Source organism: Zootoca vivipara, chromosome 6 (genome assembly GCF_965207765.1).
Source record: "Zootoca vivipara chromosome 6, rZooViv2.hap1.1, whole genome shotgun sequence".
Lineage (NCBI taxonomy): Eukaryota > Metazoa > Chordata > Lepidosauria > Squamata > Lacertidae > Zootoca > Zootoca vivipara.
The window spans coordinates 82451907-82469994 of record NC_142589.1 but is presented as its reverse complement, the minus strand read 5'-3'; the positions used below and the strand labels follow the sequence as shown (position 1 = coordinate 82469994).

General features: G+C 47.8%; 1 protein-coding gene across 1 annotated transcript in view; it reads left to right on the top strand.

The window, feature by feature from the left end:
* Positions 1-1278: 1278 nt before the first annotated feature.
* The window catches only part of LOC118087020 (synaptosomal-associated protein 25-like), a 24787-nt gene continuing 7977 nt past the window's right edge, over positions 1279-18088 (top strand). Inside the window, exons 1-3 of the mRNA XM_035119238.3 lie at positions 1279-1339; positions 15646-15782; positions 17112-17153. Of these exons, the coding sequence (XP_034975129.1) occupies positions 15711-15782; positions 17112-17153 (114 nt within the window). The 5' untranslated portion in view covers positions 1279-1339; positions 15646-15710. The remainder of the gene's footprint in view (positions 1340-15645; positions 15783-17111; positions 17154-18088) is intronic.

Here is an 18088-nt window from a genome sequence, read left to right as displayed (position 1 = left end):
GACTCAGAACCCCCACAACGGTTGTAAACAGGAATATATAAAGATGGGAGATACAAGCAGAAATCTCTTAACATTTTCGCCTAGTGTGACCCTAGAACATAACACGGTCAAATTGTCTAGGCTCCTTCTGCAAGAGATAGATATTTTTGGTGGGGGGAGAGAGAAACAGAGAGCCAGTGAAAGAGCCTTTACATGGGCCAATGAATCATTAAATAATATTTTTATAGCAAGGTTTTGACTATGAGAGTTTTCCTTTCAGTCCAAGCCAGACCTAAGATCAAAAATTGACCCATGGAGAGAGGGGAGGGACCAGATGTGGCTGGTCTTACTTCCTCGGGTTGCCTATATATCTGACGTTACCTTTTTGCCATGCGTGGCTTTCCGGTGCCATGCAAACACAGTGTGGTCTAGGTTGTGCAAAAGGAAACAATTTAAGAAGCGGGAAGGGAAGGCAGGTGTACAATTAGCCTGACAGGCGAAAAGGTTAACATGAACGGCTTTTTGATCTCTCCAAGCTCCCATAGCTCTTAAGAGGTTTCAAGTCTGTTTCTGAGATCAACGGCCATCTCCCTTGGATGAGCGTTTGTGTACACAGCGAGGCCCTTGATTCCCCCCCCCACTTCTTCCCAAGGCATGAACCAAAGCCCTAAGATTTTCAAGCTTCATTTTGCCCAATTATCCAAAGATGCCCCCAGTTGCCCAGGTTACTAAGACATCCCAAGGTGCCGGGTTACCAAGACACCCCAGTTGCCCAGGTTACAAAGAGAGGTCCAAGTTGCCCGGGTTACCATGCCAGGTTACCAAGATGCCCAGGATGTCGCCCAACCTCGCCTGAGGTGGCCCGGCTGCCAAGATGCTCCAACTGCCCACCACACGACCATACCATCCTTGCACTGCATTTACTAACATTGCACCCTGCTCAATGTTGCATACATGCCCATTCTGAAGCCAAACTCCCCTGGGAATTGAAGTTCATTCTGGCAGACGCAGAGTTGCCCAAGTGACTGTGCCAAGTTGCTATCTCCATCCTCCCCTGGCTCACGTCGGGTTGCCCCTGGCAACAGCATCCCCTGGAGGAAAGGAAAGGCGGGCGGGTACCAGCCCAAGGCTTTTCCTAGCCCCGCCCTGTCCCTTTCCTGAGCCCGGCAGCCAACCAGAAGAGGCCTCCCCAGGCTGCCTTTCAAGGCTCCCCACCCAATGGAGTCGCTCCAGAGGCGGGACAGTGGGGGGGGGGTCTGCATCCCCAGGCTGAGAAGGCGTGGCTCCATCCTGAGCGCTGGGCTTGTCGCTGATGAGGGAGGACTCAAGAGGCAGGAGTCTGGGACAGGAGGAGAAACAGGTAAAAAAAGACACGGGGGCGGGAGGGGGGAGCTGTTGCGATCTGGGAGGCGCGGGAGCCTCCCTCGAGAAAGTGAGTCTTCATTAAAAGAAGAATTTTAAAAAATACTGTTTGATTTGAGAGCGAAAATGAGCAGGTAAACTTCAAAGGCAGCGCTTAATTCCTTAGGAATTGTGGTCTTGCAACAGCACTGGCCTTTGGCCATTTTCATTCCAGCCTTTAACAAACTTCAGTCTTTCATTTCATTTCATTTTGCGTCGGTCTGCGTGAATCCTGAAGCCGTTTCTGTGATGCGTCAGAGAGTTGCCAAAATCTCCTCCTCTGAACCACCAACCTGTTGTTTATTTTCTTTTGTCGGGAACTGTGAGCGAACGGGCAAAGTTCTTTATGATTCTCATCCGTTATAAAAGAGGTGGATTGTGCGTTGTGTGCCTTGGGGAGGGGAGAGGTGCGTCTTGGATCTGAAATTGAATAGAGGGGATTCTAGAGGGAGATTTGGGGGCTGAATGGATGGTGGGTTGTGATTATGATGAGGAGGAGGGGTGTGTTTGTGTCAGATGCAGGGATCTGGAGCAGGTCTCTAGAGGTTTTGCTGGGATTAATTCTAGATACGAGTGATCGGGGAACAGGTGCTTCTGAGGGTCCAAGCTCAGGCTAGAATTAGGCGGCTGGAGAATGGAGCAGAATCATAGAGTTGGAAGGGACTGCCAAGGGACATCTAGTCAAACCCCCTGAAATGCAGGAAGTAGTACTGTAGTGTGGATGGTTTTGAAACGATCGTAGAAAAGGGTAATCGTGAAGTTGCCTGAGTTAATCTGCTGTTTATCAATGTTCATCTATTCATTTCTCCGAGGAGCCCGAGGCGGAATGCATGTTTTTCTCCCCCCCCTCCCCTTTTAATCTTCACAACAACCCTGTGAAGTAGGTTAGGCCAAGAGATGCAGTGAATGCCCCAAGGGCACTCAGTGAGCTTTGTGCCTGAGAGGAGATTTGAACCCAAGCCTCTGATGCTATAACCAATGCACCACACACTCTCTCTGGAACCCAAGGTAGGACTCCTGGGTTCTCTTGCAAGCTCCAACCGTTTGAAGTGTACAAACTCACCCTTCCCCTTGCTCCAGAGTGTCGCCTGATGGAGGGAGATGTTCCGCTGCTTCATAAAAATATATCACAGCAGTATATAAAGGTCCAGCAACTGTGGGTTGATTCTCATATTACATTTTCCATACATATATCTATCTATCTTTGAGCTCTCAGCTATAAGTTTCCATCTCTCCCTTCTCTCATCTAGTCACAGGAGAGGCAGAAAAACTGTGGAGCATTCATCTCGATTTGCTTACGCCAAATTTACAGGGAGGTTAAGGGGCACCATCTGCTTATCGAGCATTTGTTTTGATTTGTTTGCAAGTAGGTTACACAACTTGGTATCAATCCGCTAGAACGATAGAACCGTAGCGTTGGAAGGGATGCCAGGGATCATCTAGTCCAACCTTGTCGGAATCTCCTCCTGTCTAGAGCACCGGAAAAGAAGCCTGCTCCATCTCGCATGTGTCAGATCTTCAGGTATTTGAAGATGGCTATCATGTCACCACCAGGCTGGACATGCAACTCCCTCAACTGTTCCTCATCAGGCTTGATCATCTTCCTCACCCTCCTCTGCACACCTTCCAGCTTGTCAATATCTTTCTCAAATTGTGGCGCCCAGAACAAGACACAGGACTCCAGGTGTGGTCTGACCAAGGTAGAATAGAGCAAGACTTCCCTTGGTCTGGGCACTATGTCTCTGTTGAAGTATTGCCATCCCACACTTTCCAGAGCATTTTCACCATCACTTTCCTTACTGCAAAATGTTTGGGTTGGGGTTTTTTTTGGGGGGGGGAATGAGTTTGTTCAAAGAGCATCAGTTCCACCTTAAGTGTGCAACATGAATTTGCTGGTATTTGATTGAATCCCACTTGGAAAATAGAGACAGTCTAGAAGTCCCCATATGTTTTCCCTTCCACCTGAAGATTCCCAGAATACCCAGACATTTTGAAATGCAGACCTGTAAACCCTTTCCTGCTGCTTGGTTCTGTTTGCAAGCTCTGGTTTTACACAGCTGACCTCTTGCAAAGTGCATCTGAAGGCAGACGGAGGGAGCTCCCAGAGCACCAGGGTTTCTCAAGCACATCACCTTTTGCAAGGGCACTGTGTTTACCTTCACTGCTGCAAGAAACGTTTCAGAAAACTCATCGAGATCGGCACAAAACTATTTTGTAGCGCTGAGATTGTAAAGCTTGATATCAAGTGGGTGGTTGGCTAGCCTGGTCTTTTTTTGGAAGGGTTGGCTGTGTAAAAAATGTAAAGGTGGCAAATCTGTGTTTTTCATTTGAGAGCAGCAATAGAGTTGGAGGCTGGTGCCAAAGCTCTGTAAAACAGGTGCGTATGGAGGGCTGAGTGCCCCCCCTTCTCCTTTATTTTGAAAGAATCAGGGAGTTGTTTTTGTGACCATGTTTGTGACCATGATCTGACTAGTTTGGGGTAATGTGGTACTGTGGTCTAAACCACTGAGCCTCTTGGGCTTGCCGATCAGAAGGTTGGTGGTTCGAATCCCCGTAACAGAGTGAGCTCCCGTTGCTCTGTCCCAGCTTCTGCCAACCTAACAGTTCAAAAACATAGCAGTGCAAGTAGATAAATAGGTACCACTGTGGCGGGAAGGTAAATGGGGTTTCTGTGCGCTCTGGTTTCCATCATGGTGTCCCATTGCACTGGAAGCGGTTTAGTCCTGCAGGCCACATGACCTGGAAAGCTGTCTGTGGATAAACGTCGGCTCCCTCGCCTGAAAGCGAGATGAGCACTGCAACCCCATAGTCGCCTTTGACTAGACTTAACCATTCCGGGGTCCTTTACCTTTTTTACCTTTAATGGTTAGAGTGTTGGACTAGGAGACCAGGGTTCAAATCCCCACTCAGTTATGAAGCTCACTGGGCGACCTTGGGCGACTCGCTGCCTCTCAGCCTAACCTACCTCACAGGGCTGTTGTGAGGACAGAAATGGGAAGGGCGAGAACCACAGATGCCCCGCTGAGCTTGTAGAGGAAAAGTGAGATATCAGCATAGAAATGAATGAGAAGCAATTGCCATTGTTAGGATTATTATTAATAATAATAATAATAATAATAATAATAATAATAATAATTTATTATTTATACCCCACCCATCTGTCTGGGTTTCCCCAGCCACTCTTGGCGGCTTTCAGCAATATATTAAAATACAATAATTCATCAAATATTTAAAACTTCCCTAAACAGGGCTGCCTTCATATGTCTTCTAAACATCAGATAGTTGTTTATTTCTTTGACTTCTGGTGGGAGGGCGTTCCACAGGGCGGGTGCCAGTACCGAGAAGGCCCTCTGCCTGATTCCCTGTAACCTCGCTTCTTGCAGTGAGGGAACCACCAGAAGGCCCTCGGAGCTGGACCTCAGTGTCCAGGCTGAAAGGTGGAGGTGGAGACGCTCCTTCAGGTATTTTGGAATGAATTCCCTTCTGGGATGGCAGTAACCATGACTAGCCCACGATATTTTGCCCTTTTAAGCATGTGGTAGCTTGCGGTCCACAAATTCTATCCGGGAATCCTCTTCGCTGTGACATATTGCAAGGAATTGGAGAGGGGGGAATCTCTGGGCTCCCCACATACCGATTCACTGACACTCCTAAATGTTTTGGAGCCTCCTCAGCCAGACCCTTTAGAAATACTAGTGTAAACCTTGCAGGCTCACCTTCCTTGTCTTAGTCACCTCTTAGGGTTCTGTTATTGCTTTTTTCCCCCCTGGGCTGTGGCTGCAGTGGAATGCAAACGCAGAAGCCGCTCAGCCGACTGGAAGCTTGCAAAGCTCTGAGCAGACCCTCACCATGCTTACAAAGAAAGCCGCCCTGTTTATGCTGAGTCCATCTAGCTCAGGGTTGCCTACACTGACTGGCAGCAGCTCTCTGGGATTTTAGGCATGGTTCTCTCCGAGATGCCGGGGATCGAACTTGTGACCTTCTGCATACAAAGCAGCTGCTCCTGCGCTGAGCTATGTTCCTGGTTTAGAAATTTTGGGGAAGCAATTCCCTTTGTGGCTTGGCAGGATGATATATGTAGGCCAATGGAAAAAGAATGATGGAATTGTAGAGTGGGAAGGGACCCTGAGGATCATCTAGTCCAACCGCCTGCAATGCAAGAATATGCAGCTGGACCATGCGGGGACCGATCCCGCAACCTTGGCATTATCAGCACCATGTTCTAACCCTCCTTCTGAGCTGCCCAAGAGCCCTCCTAGATCAGCCAGCAACCCATCTAGTCCAAAAGCCTGTTCTCACAGTGACCATATAGCCCTATGAACCTAGGAATCTAGATAGACTGCCTTTGGACCTGGAGGTTCAGTTAGAGGGCCTCCTGGCGGTTCCCAACCTGCGAGAAGCGAGGTTACAGGGAACTAGGCAGAGGGCCTTCTCGGTGGTGGCGCCCGCCCTGTGGAACGCCCTCCCATCAGATGTCAAGGAAATAAACAACTATCTGATGTTTAGAAGACATTATTATTATATAAGGAGACTGGCTGCTGGATCAGGTCAGTGGCCCATCTAGTCCAACATCCTGTTCTCACAGTGGCCAATCAGGTGCCCCGACGGGAAAGTGGCAAGCAGGATTCGAACACCAGAGCGACACTCTCCCCTCCTGCAGTTTCCAGCAATTGGTATTCAGAGGCGCAAGGCCTCTGGCAGCAGAGGTTCAGCCTAGCCATTGTGGTTAGCGGCCATGGATTGCCTTGCCTTCCGCGAACAAGTACTGTAATTGCTTGGATGAATCTTGCTTGGATCTGTTCGCTTGCCTTTTAATTTCAGCTAGGAGCCATTAGGGAACCGATGCATTAAGTGGCTGCTTGCAAAGCCTTCCGCAAATTAGTGCTTGATAAAAGGGAGCCCTTTGTCACTGGCAGTTACAAGACTGCTCTGCTCATTAAGGAAAGGGGCCCTCGTGGACGCCTGAACCGCGCAGAAGCCAGGCGCTTAGGTACGTAGAAAGGAGATTTGCTTTTGCACCGATGCGCCGACGCTCTAGTCGGCAGCGGGTCTCGAACCTGCGTCCTTAGGGACGTTTGATGGGCACTTTGTCTTCTCCGTGCTGCTCTGTTCCAGAGGGAGATTGGCTGGACCCACAAAAGAAACCACTTAGCAGAAGGGCCAGACAAGGTCAGGTAGCAGGAAGCAGAGGAAACAAGTCGAGGAAGGGCTGTGGGTCAGCGAGAGAGCATGCAGAAGGTGCCAAGTTCAATCCTCGACAGTGTTTCTGGGTAGGGCTGGGAGAGGACCCTTGTCCCAAACCCTGGAGAGCTGCTGCCGCCGGCCGGTGCAGACAGTACTGAGCCAGATGGACCCAATGGTCTGACTTGGTACCAGTGAGTTTCCTGTACTGCTAAGCCAGGGGTAGGTTCACAGTTTAAGATTTGTGCAGCCAAAAACAGAGGGCTCTGTCCGTACGTCACGCTGGACGGCAGAGGAGCACGGCTCGATTGGAGACCAGCATCCTGTTCCATAATTGCAGCAGCCCAGGGGATTGTGAGATGGAGGGGCATCTATAGTAATAACATTATTCCCACTTTCCGATGCCAGAAGAAGATCTGAAAGGTTATATCGACGAGAGAGACGGGGCAGAGGAGGATGCTCGTAAACTGACAGGCATTTGGCCTCCCCGCCTAATGGTTTGTGAAGGCTCTTGGCTCTAATGCGTTCGAGATCCTTCTTGCTCCCCACCCCCCACAACCGACCTGTTCTCCTTTCCTCTCCCCCCAGTGTAAGAGGGGCGAAGGGAAGCTGAACGGCTCCGATGAGTCATGCTGGATAGCTTTGGCCAAATGCTGTGCTTTCAGTCACTCGGGCGGCATTAACCAGGAGGCAGATCCTTGACAAAGGGGAAACTGAGCCACGGCAGGTGCTGCCGTTCTGGGAGTCTATGTTGTTTCAAGGGTTGGCATTTTGCAGGTGGGGTTTGAGACAGTGCATATCTGGGAAATTCAAGTGTGCACAGGTTGTTGTTTTTTTTAAAAAAGGAGTGGGCTGTTTGCAGTTAGGGAAGTGACAGGGAGACGCATTGAAAAGTGTGGGGCAAAGTGTGGGGCAAATGATGAACATCCCTGCAAGGAAATTGGGATGAGTAATCCTTGTCATCTATCCTCCATGCGGACAAATCAGGAAGAATGCTCTGTAAAGACAGGGGGTGGATCTACACACAGGGAAAAGACGCTATAAATAAGTCATAAATTAAATCCTTATAACCAAAGGGAAAAAACCCGCTATGTAAAATCACATGGAAAAGTTTTGTGCTCTGCAGCGCCATCTGGTGTTGCATGTTTATAACACATTCAAAGTGCTGTTTGTTTAAGGTAGCTGAGTCCAGGGTGTAGTCTAGCCTCCATGTGAGGTTTTTGGGCAAGCAAATCAAGATAGAGCAACTGAAATGCAAGTGATTCATGACATGGAGAAAGTAAAGAGAGAGAGACGGGTTTCTCCCTCTCTCTTAACACTAGAACTTGTGGACATCCAATGAAGCTGAGCATTGGAAGATTCAGGACAGATAAAAGCAAGTTCTTCTTCACACAGCGCAGAGTTAAACTACGGAACTCCCTTCCACAGGAGGCAGTGATGGCCACTGACGTGGACGGCTTTAAAAGAGGGCCAGCCAAATCCATGGGGGAAAGAGCTGTCAGTGGCTGCTTTCAAACCTCGATGGCTTGGCTTGGCCTCTGCGGTCGGAGGCAGGGGTGCTTCCGAATCCCAGTCGCTGGAAACTGCAGGAAGGGAGAGTTGCTCTTGCGCTCGGATCCTGCTTGCTGGTTTCCCACTGACATCTGGTTGGCCATTGTGAGGACAGTTCTTCTTCTTCTTCTTCTTCTTCTTCTTCTTCTTCTTCTTCTTCTTCTTCTTCTTCTTCTTCTTCTTCTTCTTCTTCTTCTTCTTCTTCTTCTGTGATCCCTCGTAGCCAAGTAAGATTGTCTTCCATAAACACGGTTTTAACAAAGAGTCCGTAAGTGACTGTGGAGGACAATTCTGGATCCACACATCCTTCCACATTGGTTTCCGGGCGGGAGTTGATCACGGTGTGAATTTGCCAAGCATGCCTTCCCTTTAGCATGTTTCTCCCTTTTGTCCTGAGTTTGAGTGTCTTTAAAGCCCACGACACCTTTGGTGAAGGCTGTTCTCCAACTGGAGCTCTCGCAGGCCAGTGTTTCCCAAATGTTGGTGTTTATACTACATTTTTTTTAGATTTGCCTTGAGACAGTCTTTAAACCTCTTTTGTTGACCACCAGCATTACGCTTTCCATATTCAAGTTTGGAATAGAGTAGTTGCTTTGGAAGACGAGAATCAGGCATCCGCACAACATGACCAGTCCAACAAAGTTGATGTCGAAGAATCATCGCTTTGACACTCATGATCTTTTCTTCTTCCAGTACACTGGCATTAGTTCGCCTGTCTTCCCAAGTGATGTGTCAAATTTTTCGGAGACACCGTTGATGAAATCTTTTGAGGAGACAGGATGCAGGACTAGATGGGCCATTGGCCTGATCCATCAGGCTCTGCTTACGTTCTTAGGATTGCTTGACAAAATAGTTTGTCTCTGGAAGAACTCAAATGGTCTCTGGGTGACGCTGCGAAAGCTGCTCTCAGAGAGGTGTGGGGAGAATCTATGGCACCGATCCTGCACCTGCCATGCAAGGCATTTTGGCACCTGAGGCGAACCGCAAAACGGCGCCCCTTCCTTGCCAGAGAAGAATGGGTGAGTGAAGATCTACGTCAGCAGCAAGGGGGGAAATAAAGAACTACTTTGGAATTTTGCTGCCTGAGTCCGTTGCTCAACCTGCCTCATGGATGGGCCGGCCTGGAAAGCTCAGTTGGCTGGAGTGTGGTGCTGATAATGTCAAGGTTGCAGGTTCGATCCCTGCATAGGGGCAGCGTACAGGGGTTGGACTAGATGATCCTCTGGGTCCCTTCCAGCTCTATGATTCTTTTAGCTATGATGGCCCTGCCAGTTGCACAGGATGAGAAAATAAATAAATGTTGTAATCTTACATCTACTCAAGGGCACTTTTTCTGGGGAGTCAGGAAGAGCTCACCCTATATGTGTTCCCAGACAGAAGTGAGCTTTTTCCAGTGTTCTTCACGCGGAGTCACTTAATTTAATTAACCAATGTCCTAGGCACGCATTAAGGATCAAATCCTTCCACTTCCTTATTTTTTAAAAGGGTGATAACTTCGTTACAGTTATTACCATGCATAAGAGAGAGCCACCTGAAATCCTTTTAAAAAGCACTGCTCACTGGCAATCTAAATTGAATAAATAAAAGAACAGGCTGTTAAACCTTTTTGAAAGTCCTTCTCCAACATTACCCAGGCCTGGCAAACTGAGCGCACATATCCCCACCTTTAAGATTCTTGCATAGCCTTGCACTAAATGGTGATCCGTAGGGTTTAGATTAATTGCCTTTGATGGCTGGTGGCTCCTAGGCCCGGCACTCTTCTAACATCAACATACCCATTGTCTTTTCAAATTAGCTTTTGTGCAGAAAGTAAAGGCACAAGGGCAACCCCATCCACCCTACCTAGAACATAGAAAACTGCCTTATACGGAGTCAGACCATTTGTCCACGTCTTCTACTTCTTTGGCGATCCCTCGTAGCCGAGTAAGATTGTCTTCCATAAACACAGTTTTAACAATGAGTCCGTAAGTGACTGTGGAGGCCAATTTTGGATCCACACATCATTTCACATTGGTTTCCGGGCGGGAGTTGATCACGGTGTGAATTTGCCAAGCATGCCTTCCTCGTAGCACGTTTCTCCCCTGCGTCCTGAGTTTGAGTGTCTTCAAAGCCCAGGACACCTTTGGTAAGGGCTGTTCTCCAACTGGACCTCTCGCAGGCCAGTGTTTCCCAATTGTTGGTGTTTATACTACATTTTAAAAGATTTGCCTTGAGAGAATCTTTGAACCTCTTTTGTTGACCACCAACATTATGCTTTCCATTTTTAAGTTTGGAATAGAATAGTGCAGGCATCCCCAAACTTCGCCCCTCCAGATGTTTTGGACTACAATTCCCATCTTCCCCGACCACTAATCCTGTTAGCCAGGGGTCATGGGAGTTGTAGGCCAAAACATCTGGAGGGCCGCAGTTTGGGGATGCCTGGAATAGTTGCTTTGGAAGACGATCATCAGGCATCCGCACAACATGACCAGACCAACGAAGTTGATGTTGAAGAATCATTGCTTCAACACTGGTGATCATTGCTACTGGCCTCGGTCCAGTATACCTGAAGGAGTGTTTCCTCCCCCACCGTTCTGCCCGGACACTGAGGTCCAGTGCCGAGGGCCTTCTGGCGGTTCCCTCGCTACGAAAAGCCAAGTTACAGGGAACCAGGCAGAGGGCCTTCTCGGTAGTGGCACCCACCCTGTGGAATGCCCTCCCACCAGAGGTCAAAGAGAACAACAATTACCAGACCTTTAGAAGGCATCTTAAGGCAGCCCTGTTTAGGGAAGCTTTTAATGTTTGATGGATTTCTGTATTTTGTTGGAAGCCACCCAGAGTGGCTGGGGGAACCCGGCCAGATGGGCGGGGTATAAATAATAAATTATTATTATTATTATTATTATTATTATTATTATTATTATTATTATTCCAGTACACTGGTATTAGTTTGCCTGTCTTCCCAAGTGATGTGTAAAAAAAATAATCGGAGACACCTTTGATGGAATCTTTGGAGGAGTTGCAAATGGCGTTTATAAGTGGACCATATTTCACAAGCACACAGTAAGGTTGGTAGTACAGCCCAGTATTGCCTACACTGTCTGGCAGCAAATCTGCAGGATTTCAGGGAGGAGTTTCTCTCAGCCCCTACCTGGAGGTTGAACCTGGGACCTTCTGCCATTTGGAGGGTCACCGTCACTCTGCAGCTCAACAAAAGCAGGACAACCCCACCCTCCCCACCTGCCTCCTGAAAATTTGTGGTATAAAAAGGGACCAGATTTCAGCAGGAAGTTACAGACAAACTGAAAATGAAGCAGTCTGGCCACCCCAGAAATATTCACAGGTGTCAACAGTGTTGAAACAGGATTATCTGTTGTTGTGTTGTTGTTGTTGTTGTTGTTGTTGTTGTTGTTGTTGTTGTTGTTGTTGTTAATTAATCTTATTAATCACTTTTTAAAAACAAAAGTCCCGTATTTTTTCGTGTATAAGACTCCCTCATGTATAAGACAACCCCTATTTCTTTAAACCCCAAATTAACCCAACAATGCCAAAGTTGCTGAGCTTTTTTGGGGGGCATCTTCTAGCCGTGGGAAGGTAAGTAGTAGTTGTTTTTTTGTTTTTGTTTTTAAAAAACCTGTACATTAACCACCCGTGTATAAGAGATCCCCCCCAATTTTTGACTAAAGTTTTAAAGCCAAAAAACACACATCATCTTATACACAGAAAAATACAGTAACTCAAAGTGACTTACAACAATAAGCAAGCACATTAAAGCCATCGTAAAACAAAGCGCAGGAGAATCTAAGAGACAGTCGTGTTTTCAAAAGGCAGGATTAAAACGTGGCACTCACTAAAGGAGGCCACAGGTAATGAAGAGCTAAAGGCCTGGCAGGAAAGAAACGCTTTTGCCTAAAGGTATGAAATGATGGTACCAGGCGGGCCTCCCCAGGGAGAGCTTTCCATAAGCGGGGAGCCACCACTGCAAAGGCCCGGTTCTTCTGTTGCCACCCCCAGACCTTCTATGGAGGGGGCCCACGGAGAAGGGCCTCAAATGATGATCGCAGTCCAGGATGGTTCCTAGGGGGAGAGGAAGTCCTTGAGGTATTGGGGTCCTGAGTTATATAAGGCTTTCTAGGGCAAAAAACCCCACTTTGAATTGAGCCCGGAAACTAATTGGTCGCTCTGATACCATCAAGAGTGCAAATCACCAATCAAAAGGGTATCTGTAGGGGCCATCTCTTCCTCTCACTGAATCATTCCTAAACCGCTTTTCTTCCCACCCAACCCACCCTTTACCTCCCCCCCCCTTTTGCTGTCAGCTTGGGGAAAAAGTTTTGCTGCCGCAGCGACACCTCTGCCCCCTCCTCTCTCTTTCGCTTTGTTCAAAAGCACAAAACACACACAAAGCATCTATTTTTAATTTGCACGAATTTTGCAGGCAGGCAGAGTCGAGCAACAGAAGGTGGGAGCCCAGGAAGGTCCTTCGGGGGGAGGGAGAGAGGGTGGGTGGGCGGCTGTTTCTCAGCTCCCAAAAAGCAAACAGCTGCACTTTTCAAGCGCGATAATTATACGGCTTCTTCGGGGGCTGCTGAAGAAGAATCATATCGCCTGACGGAGGAGGTGGGGGCTGGAGTTATGGCAGGTTCTGTCCACCCTGGCTTGGTTCCTCCTCCCTAGGAATAGTCGCAAGTAGCGTGACAAAATGGCAGAGCCCAAGGAGTAGATTGTGGTGCAACGGGGTTCTGTGACACCATGCAAGCTGTTGTTGCAATGCCCACCTGCTCTGTGTTGGCTGGCAAAGTATTGTTAACACATGATTGCACCTTTAGTTAGTAGCTTCCACCCTAAAAGCTGCCTTGATTGTTTGTCGTTGGTTGGATTAGTCACCCCAAGGTACAGACTCCCGCAAGAGGTGGGGGACTCTCCTTCCTTGAAGGTTTTTAAGCAGAGGTTGGATGGCCATCTGTCATGGATGCTTTCCTGAGATTCCTGCATTGCAGGGAGTTGGACTAGATGGCCCTTGGGTCCCTTCCAACTCTAAGATTCTATGATTCTATGAAGGGTCTGCTTGTTCACATTCCTGAAGGTGGCTAGGGATGGTGGTGAAATGTCTCTTGGGCATGGTTGAATTCGGGGCGGGGGTAAGCTTAGCTGCTCCAATTGCAATCCACCCTTATAAGAGGATATTAACCAGGGTTCATTAAGCGGGGTTCGTTGCATTATAATTACATTATGATACCCTAATAAGGGAATATTAACCAGGGCTCATTAACCAGGGTTTGTTGCATTATGATTACATTTATATATCCTAATAAGGGAATATTAACCAGGGTTCATTGCATTATGATTACTGTACATTTATATACCCTAACTAGCTGGCCCTGCCACGCGTTGCTGTGGCTAATCCCTGTGACTGCCACCACCCTGTGTCGATCCATGACGTATCCCGCCCCCTCCTCCCCCCACCCCGGCTTTTTCCTTTGATCCCCCCCAACCTGTCCCATGACGTATCACACCCCCTCTTCCCTCCACTGGTCCCACCGTGTCCTGATCTATCCCGTCCCCAACTCCCCCCAACCCCCACCCAGGCGAGTCAATACCTCCATTCGGCCTAGTCTGTAAAGGCTTCGGCCTAGTATGTAAACGGCAGCCGAGGTGCTGTTGAATGGGAATGTTTTATAGGTGCAGTACCAGTGTAGCCGCCGCTAGAGGGCGCTGGTTTGCACCCTGGTTCTTTTCCCAGCATGCACTTTTGGCTGAGTGGGGCGTTCTGGAACAGGGGTTTCTGGGGGGGGGTTCACCTGGTGGAGGTGTGGCATCTGTCTTTGAAGCCTTCGGACATTCGCTTTGGACGTTGTGTTCAAATTTGAACGCAATCGGTGAAGCGGTTTCGGAGAAAAGTGGATAGTAACCCACATGCCCAGTTTACATTTATATATATATATATATATATATATATATATATATATATATATATATGAGAATATTAACCAGGGTTCATTAACCAGGGTTCGTTGCATTATGAGTACATTTATATACCCCCTCCCAAGGAGCTCAGGGTACATGGTTCTCCCTTCCCTCCTTTATCCTCACTCCAACCCTGTGAGGAAGTTTAAGCTGAGAGACAGTGACTGGCAGGAGGTTACCCATGAAGCTTCATGGCTGAATGAATTTCGTTTTTGCAGGAATGTGGTCTGTAGTAGGGATTGGCACTGGAATCAGGGCCTCAAGATTCTTGGCTTCCTTAAGATTCTAGTCCTCATTGCCATGAAGATATATGTGTTGGCAATCTGCCATTAAATCTCAGAAGCCAGAGAGGCTGCCGAATAAGCTTTGCAAGGGCTGCGGGTAGGCAGGTGTGGGTGAGCAAGCAGTCTCAGTGTCCTCCCCTCCCGTAACAAATCGGTCTGGAATTAAATGCGCCGAACTGATAGCACCGCCAGGGAATTAAAAAGCAGAAATTCTGCCTGTGTCCAACCCGCTCGTTTGTACATTTTGTATTGATCTGCGAACTTGCCTCAACTCTGAACAGATTTGTGTTTTTTTGGCTTCGTTTTAGTGAATATGGAAAACTGCTTCATACTGTGTCAGACCACTGATCTGTCTAGCTCAGTACTGTCTACACGGGCTGGCAGTGGCTGTCCAGGGTTCCAGATAGGAAGTCTCTCTCTCATGCCTACCTGCAGATGTTGGGGATTGAACTTGAGACCTTTTGCCTGCAAGGCAGGTGCTCCACCAATGAGCTACCAGTAACTAGATCTGGACTGTATGAGAGAAGCAGAGAAGCAGGAGTCTTTGCAAGGGTGTCAGGAATGCAAGAGGAAAATTATCCCCCACTGCTGACCTGGGATCTCCTTCCACACTGTAGAAAGTAGGGTTAGGCTTAGAAAGTAGGGGTGTGGGAGGAGATCAGCTGCATTCAGACTTCCGGAAAAATATGTAAACAGAAACACAGGCATTCTTCAAAATACACACTTTTGCAGTGTGATTATGGGAAATTCCATGGGGGGGGGGGTAATGTGTATATGCTGCAGAATAGCAAACAAAAATGTGGAGTATTCTCACTAAAAGGCTGGTGAATTTTCATGAGGACTGCTTCTTAAAAATGAATGCATTTACAGACTGAGGTGGATATGGGGAGAACTCAGGCAGCCTTCCCCAAACTCAGCCCTCCAGATGTTTTGAGACTACAACTCCCATCATCTCTGAACCACTGGTCCTGCTAGCTAGGGATCATGGGAGTTGTAGGCCAAAAACATCTGGAGGGCTGGGGTTGAGGAAGCCTGGTTTAATGTCAGGAAAAGAGATAGCCTGGAATCGACAGATTCACCAGTCCCCAGCAGAGGCTGCTGGGACTCTGCTGTTTGATCCCTCGGAGTCATGCCCCAGGGGATTGTGGGTTAGCCCCAGAATGCTTTCCTACGTGGAAAGGATCGTGGGGGTTCCTTCTGGCTCATGGCACGGCCACTATGTGAAATGATACCTGGCTGGGCACCTGTGATCTCTCACACTGGATGTTTCCTTCTCTTTGATCTCTTCTGTCTTTTTCTGTAGGAGACCGTGGAGTTATCCATACAAGGGAAAACGTCCCCCTCGGTTCTGTCCCAAAAGATCCCAAGATGGCAGCCAATGGTGTGGTGGGTCCTGAGTCGGAAGACCTTGAACAGCGCATCCACCAGGTCAACAATGAGGTCGGGAAAATACTTGTTTTGCTTCTACCAGCCAGATCTCCTTTTCCTTATAAAAATGCTGCTGGTATTGCCATGAGGGGTGGGCAGAAAGGAACATGGGAAGGCAACCCCCCTCCCATGAGCTGATTTCAACCCAGAGGCAGATTATTCCCTGTTTCGCCTGGGTCGACTCTATTTCTCCTGCCAGGAATTGATATCCTTTGTTCATTTACGATTTACGGCGAATCCAGCTGGCGTCGTTGCCAGCCTGTTGCCTTCCAATATCTTCCGCCTAGTCCTCCCACATCCTTTCCGATCTGTGGCAATTTGCCCTCACGACCATCCCCACACATAAAATGCAGTTGCCGTGCTCAGCTGCTCTGTGTGGACTGGCAAAGGACTGTTAAGACTTGGTGGGGCTTTTGCACCTTTAGTTAGTAGCTTCCACTTCTGGAAGAAATGGCCTCCTCCAGCCTTAAATTGCCCCCAGTTTACTTTAGCAGCAGCATGATTGCGTCCCAGTCTACAATCTGGAGAACCTTCTGCCCCCCTCACCCCACAACCCCAGTTTGGCATTCCTGCCCAAATATGCCAGAGATATAATTGCAAGGAAGTTGGCTTTGTTCTGAAGAACAATTCTCGTTCTTGCAAAAGGGCTACAAGAATACTTATGCAAATGAGGCAGATTCGAACTATGTAACTAATTTGCTTTAGCGTGCATTGCACTGCCAAATGGGGGTGGGGTTTTTTTTCCCTCCTCTGTTGGTGGCAAGAAAGGATATGCCATTTTATTGGGAACAAAATAATAAAAAAAATCCTTCCAGCAGCACCTTAAAGACCAACTAAGTTTTTTATTTTGGTATGAGCTTTCGTGTGCATGAAGAAGTGTGCATGCACACGAAAGCTCATACCAAAATGAAAAACTTAGTTGGTCTTTAAGGTGCTGCTGGAAGGATTTTTTAAATTTTTGTTTTGACTACGTCAGACCAACACGGCTACCTACCTGTAACTAGACCATTTTATTGGGGTTACTCGGTGAATAATCCAGTAAAACTGATTGTCTGGTTGGCTTAAGACAGGCTCGAGAAAGTAACTTCTTCACAGAGTGCATAATTAACTTACAGAACTAGCTACCATTAGGGCTGCTGGCGGAGGCGGCTTTTAAAAGGACAAAAGCAGTTTTTGCTAACCTGGTGCCCTCAAGAGGTGCTGCGCTACAACTCCCATCAGCATCACCCTCAGGGCTTCCCAGAGCTGTGATTCCTGCCTTGCAACGTGCAACTCTACAATGCTATGAATCTATAAATAAATAATATTTAATTTCCTGCTCTTTTTTTATCTTCACTTCAGGCTTTGGAGAGCACCAGGAGGATGTTGCACCTGGTGGATGAGGTAAGAAAAAGTCCCTCTTCACAGGGGACTCTGCGAGGGGGAATAGCTTGGCCTTTTAACAGCTCTCCGCAACCTTATGCAACCACAGACCCCAGGATTATTTGGGGAAAACTTCCTACGAGGGAAGGCACAGCGATAACAGCAAGAACCTTTATTGAACTATCAGAACTGGATGACAGGGAAAAAGCAACTGCTTAAATACGTTTCTGAAGGCTTGGGCCACTCCCACTCCCAACGTGATTGTCATCATCATTATTCTTTATTCGACTGTCAGTCAGAAAAGATACATTTCTCAGTACAAGATTAAAACATCTAAGACATCTAAAAGAAAACCTCTAAAATGAAACATGGGCAGCACTAATAAAAGCTATACAGATAAACCCACATCAATGCAATCGATTTTAGTCTTACGATGCTTGAGAGCTAGGAAGAGAAATTTGGCCACCAAGAAAGCTGTTTTCCCAGTGGGATTATTCAACAAATATACAAGCTGACTTTCTCTGGATAGAGAGCTGAGCTGAAATAGGCATGGGGCTATGAGATATTGCCTTAAATCTACATAGAAAGGGCAACTCAGGAGGATATGTTCGGTGGACTCTACCTCTCCCAAGGCACAATGGCAAGTTCTCTGGTCGTATGGAACTCCCCTGTACCTTCCCCATAATACCGCAGATTCGAGGCCGTTCAATCTGGCCGCGGTGATGAGTCTACGGTATTCCACATAGCGGATTTCCGCGAGATAAGGCACTGGTGTAACCTGATAGATCTGCTCCCCCAGGAATATCCCTGGTTTCACGAGGGCTATGTCCTCTTGTCTAGCAATATCGCCCAATCTCTGAGAGATCACAGCTCTAGCTTGACTGTATGCCCAACGTGATTGGCTGTCCAAACTTCCAAGCTGTGAATCATGGCTCAGAGTTTAAAGGCCAATGGCA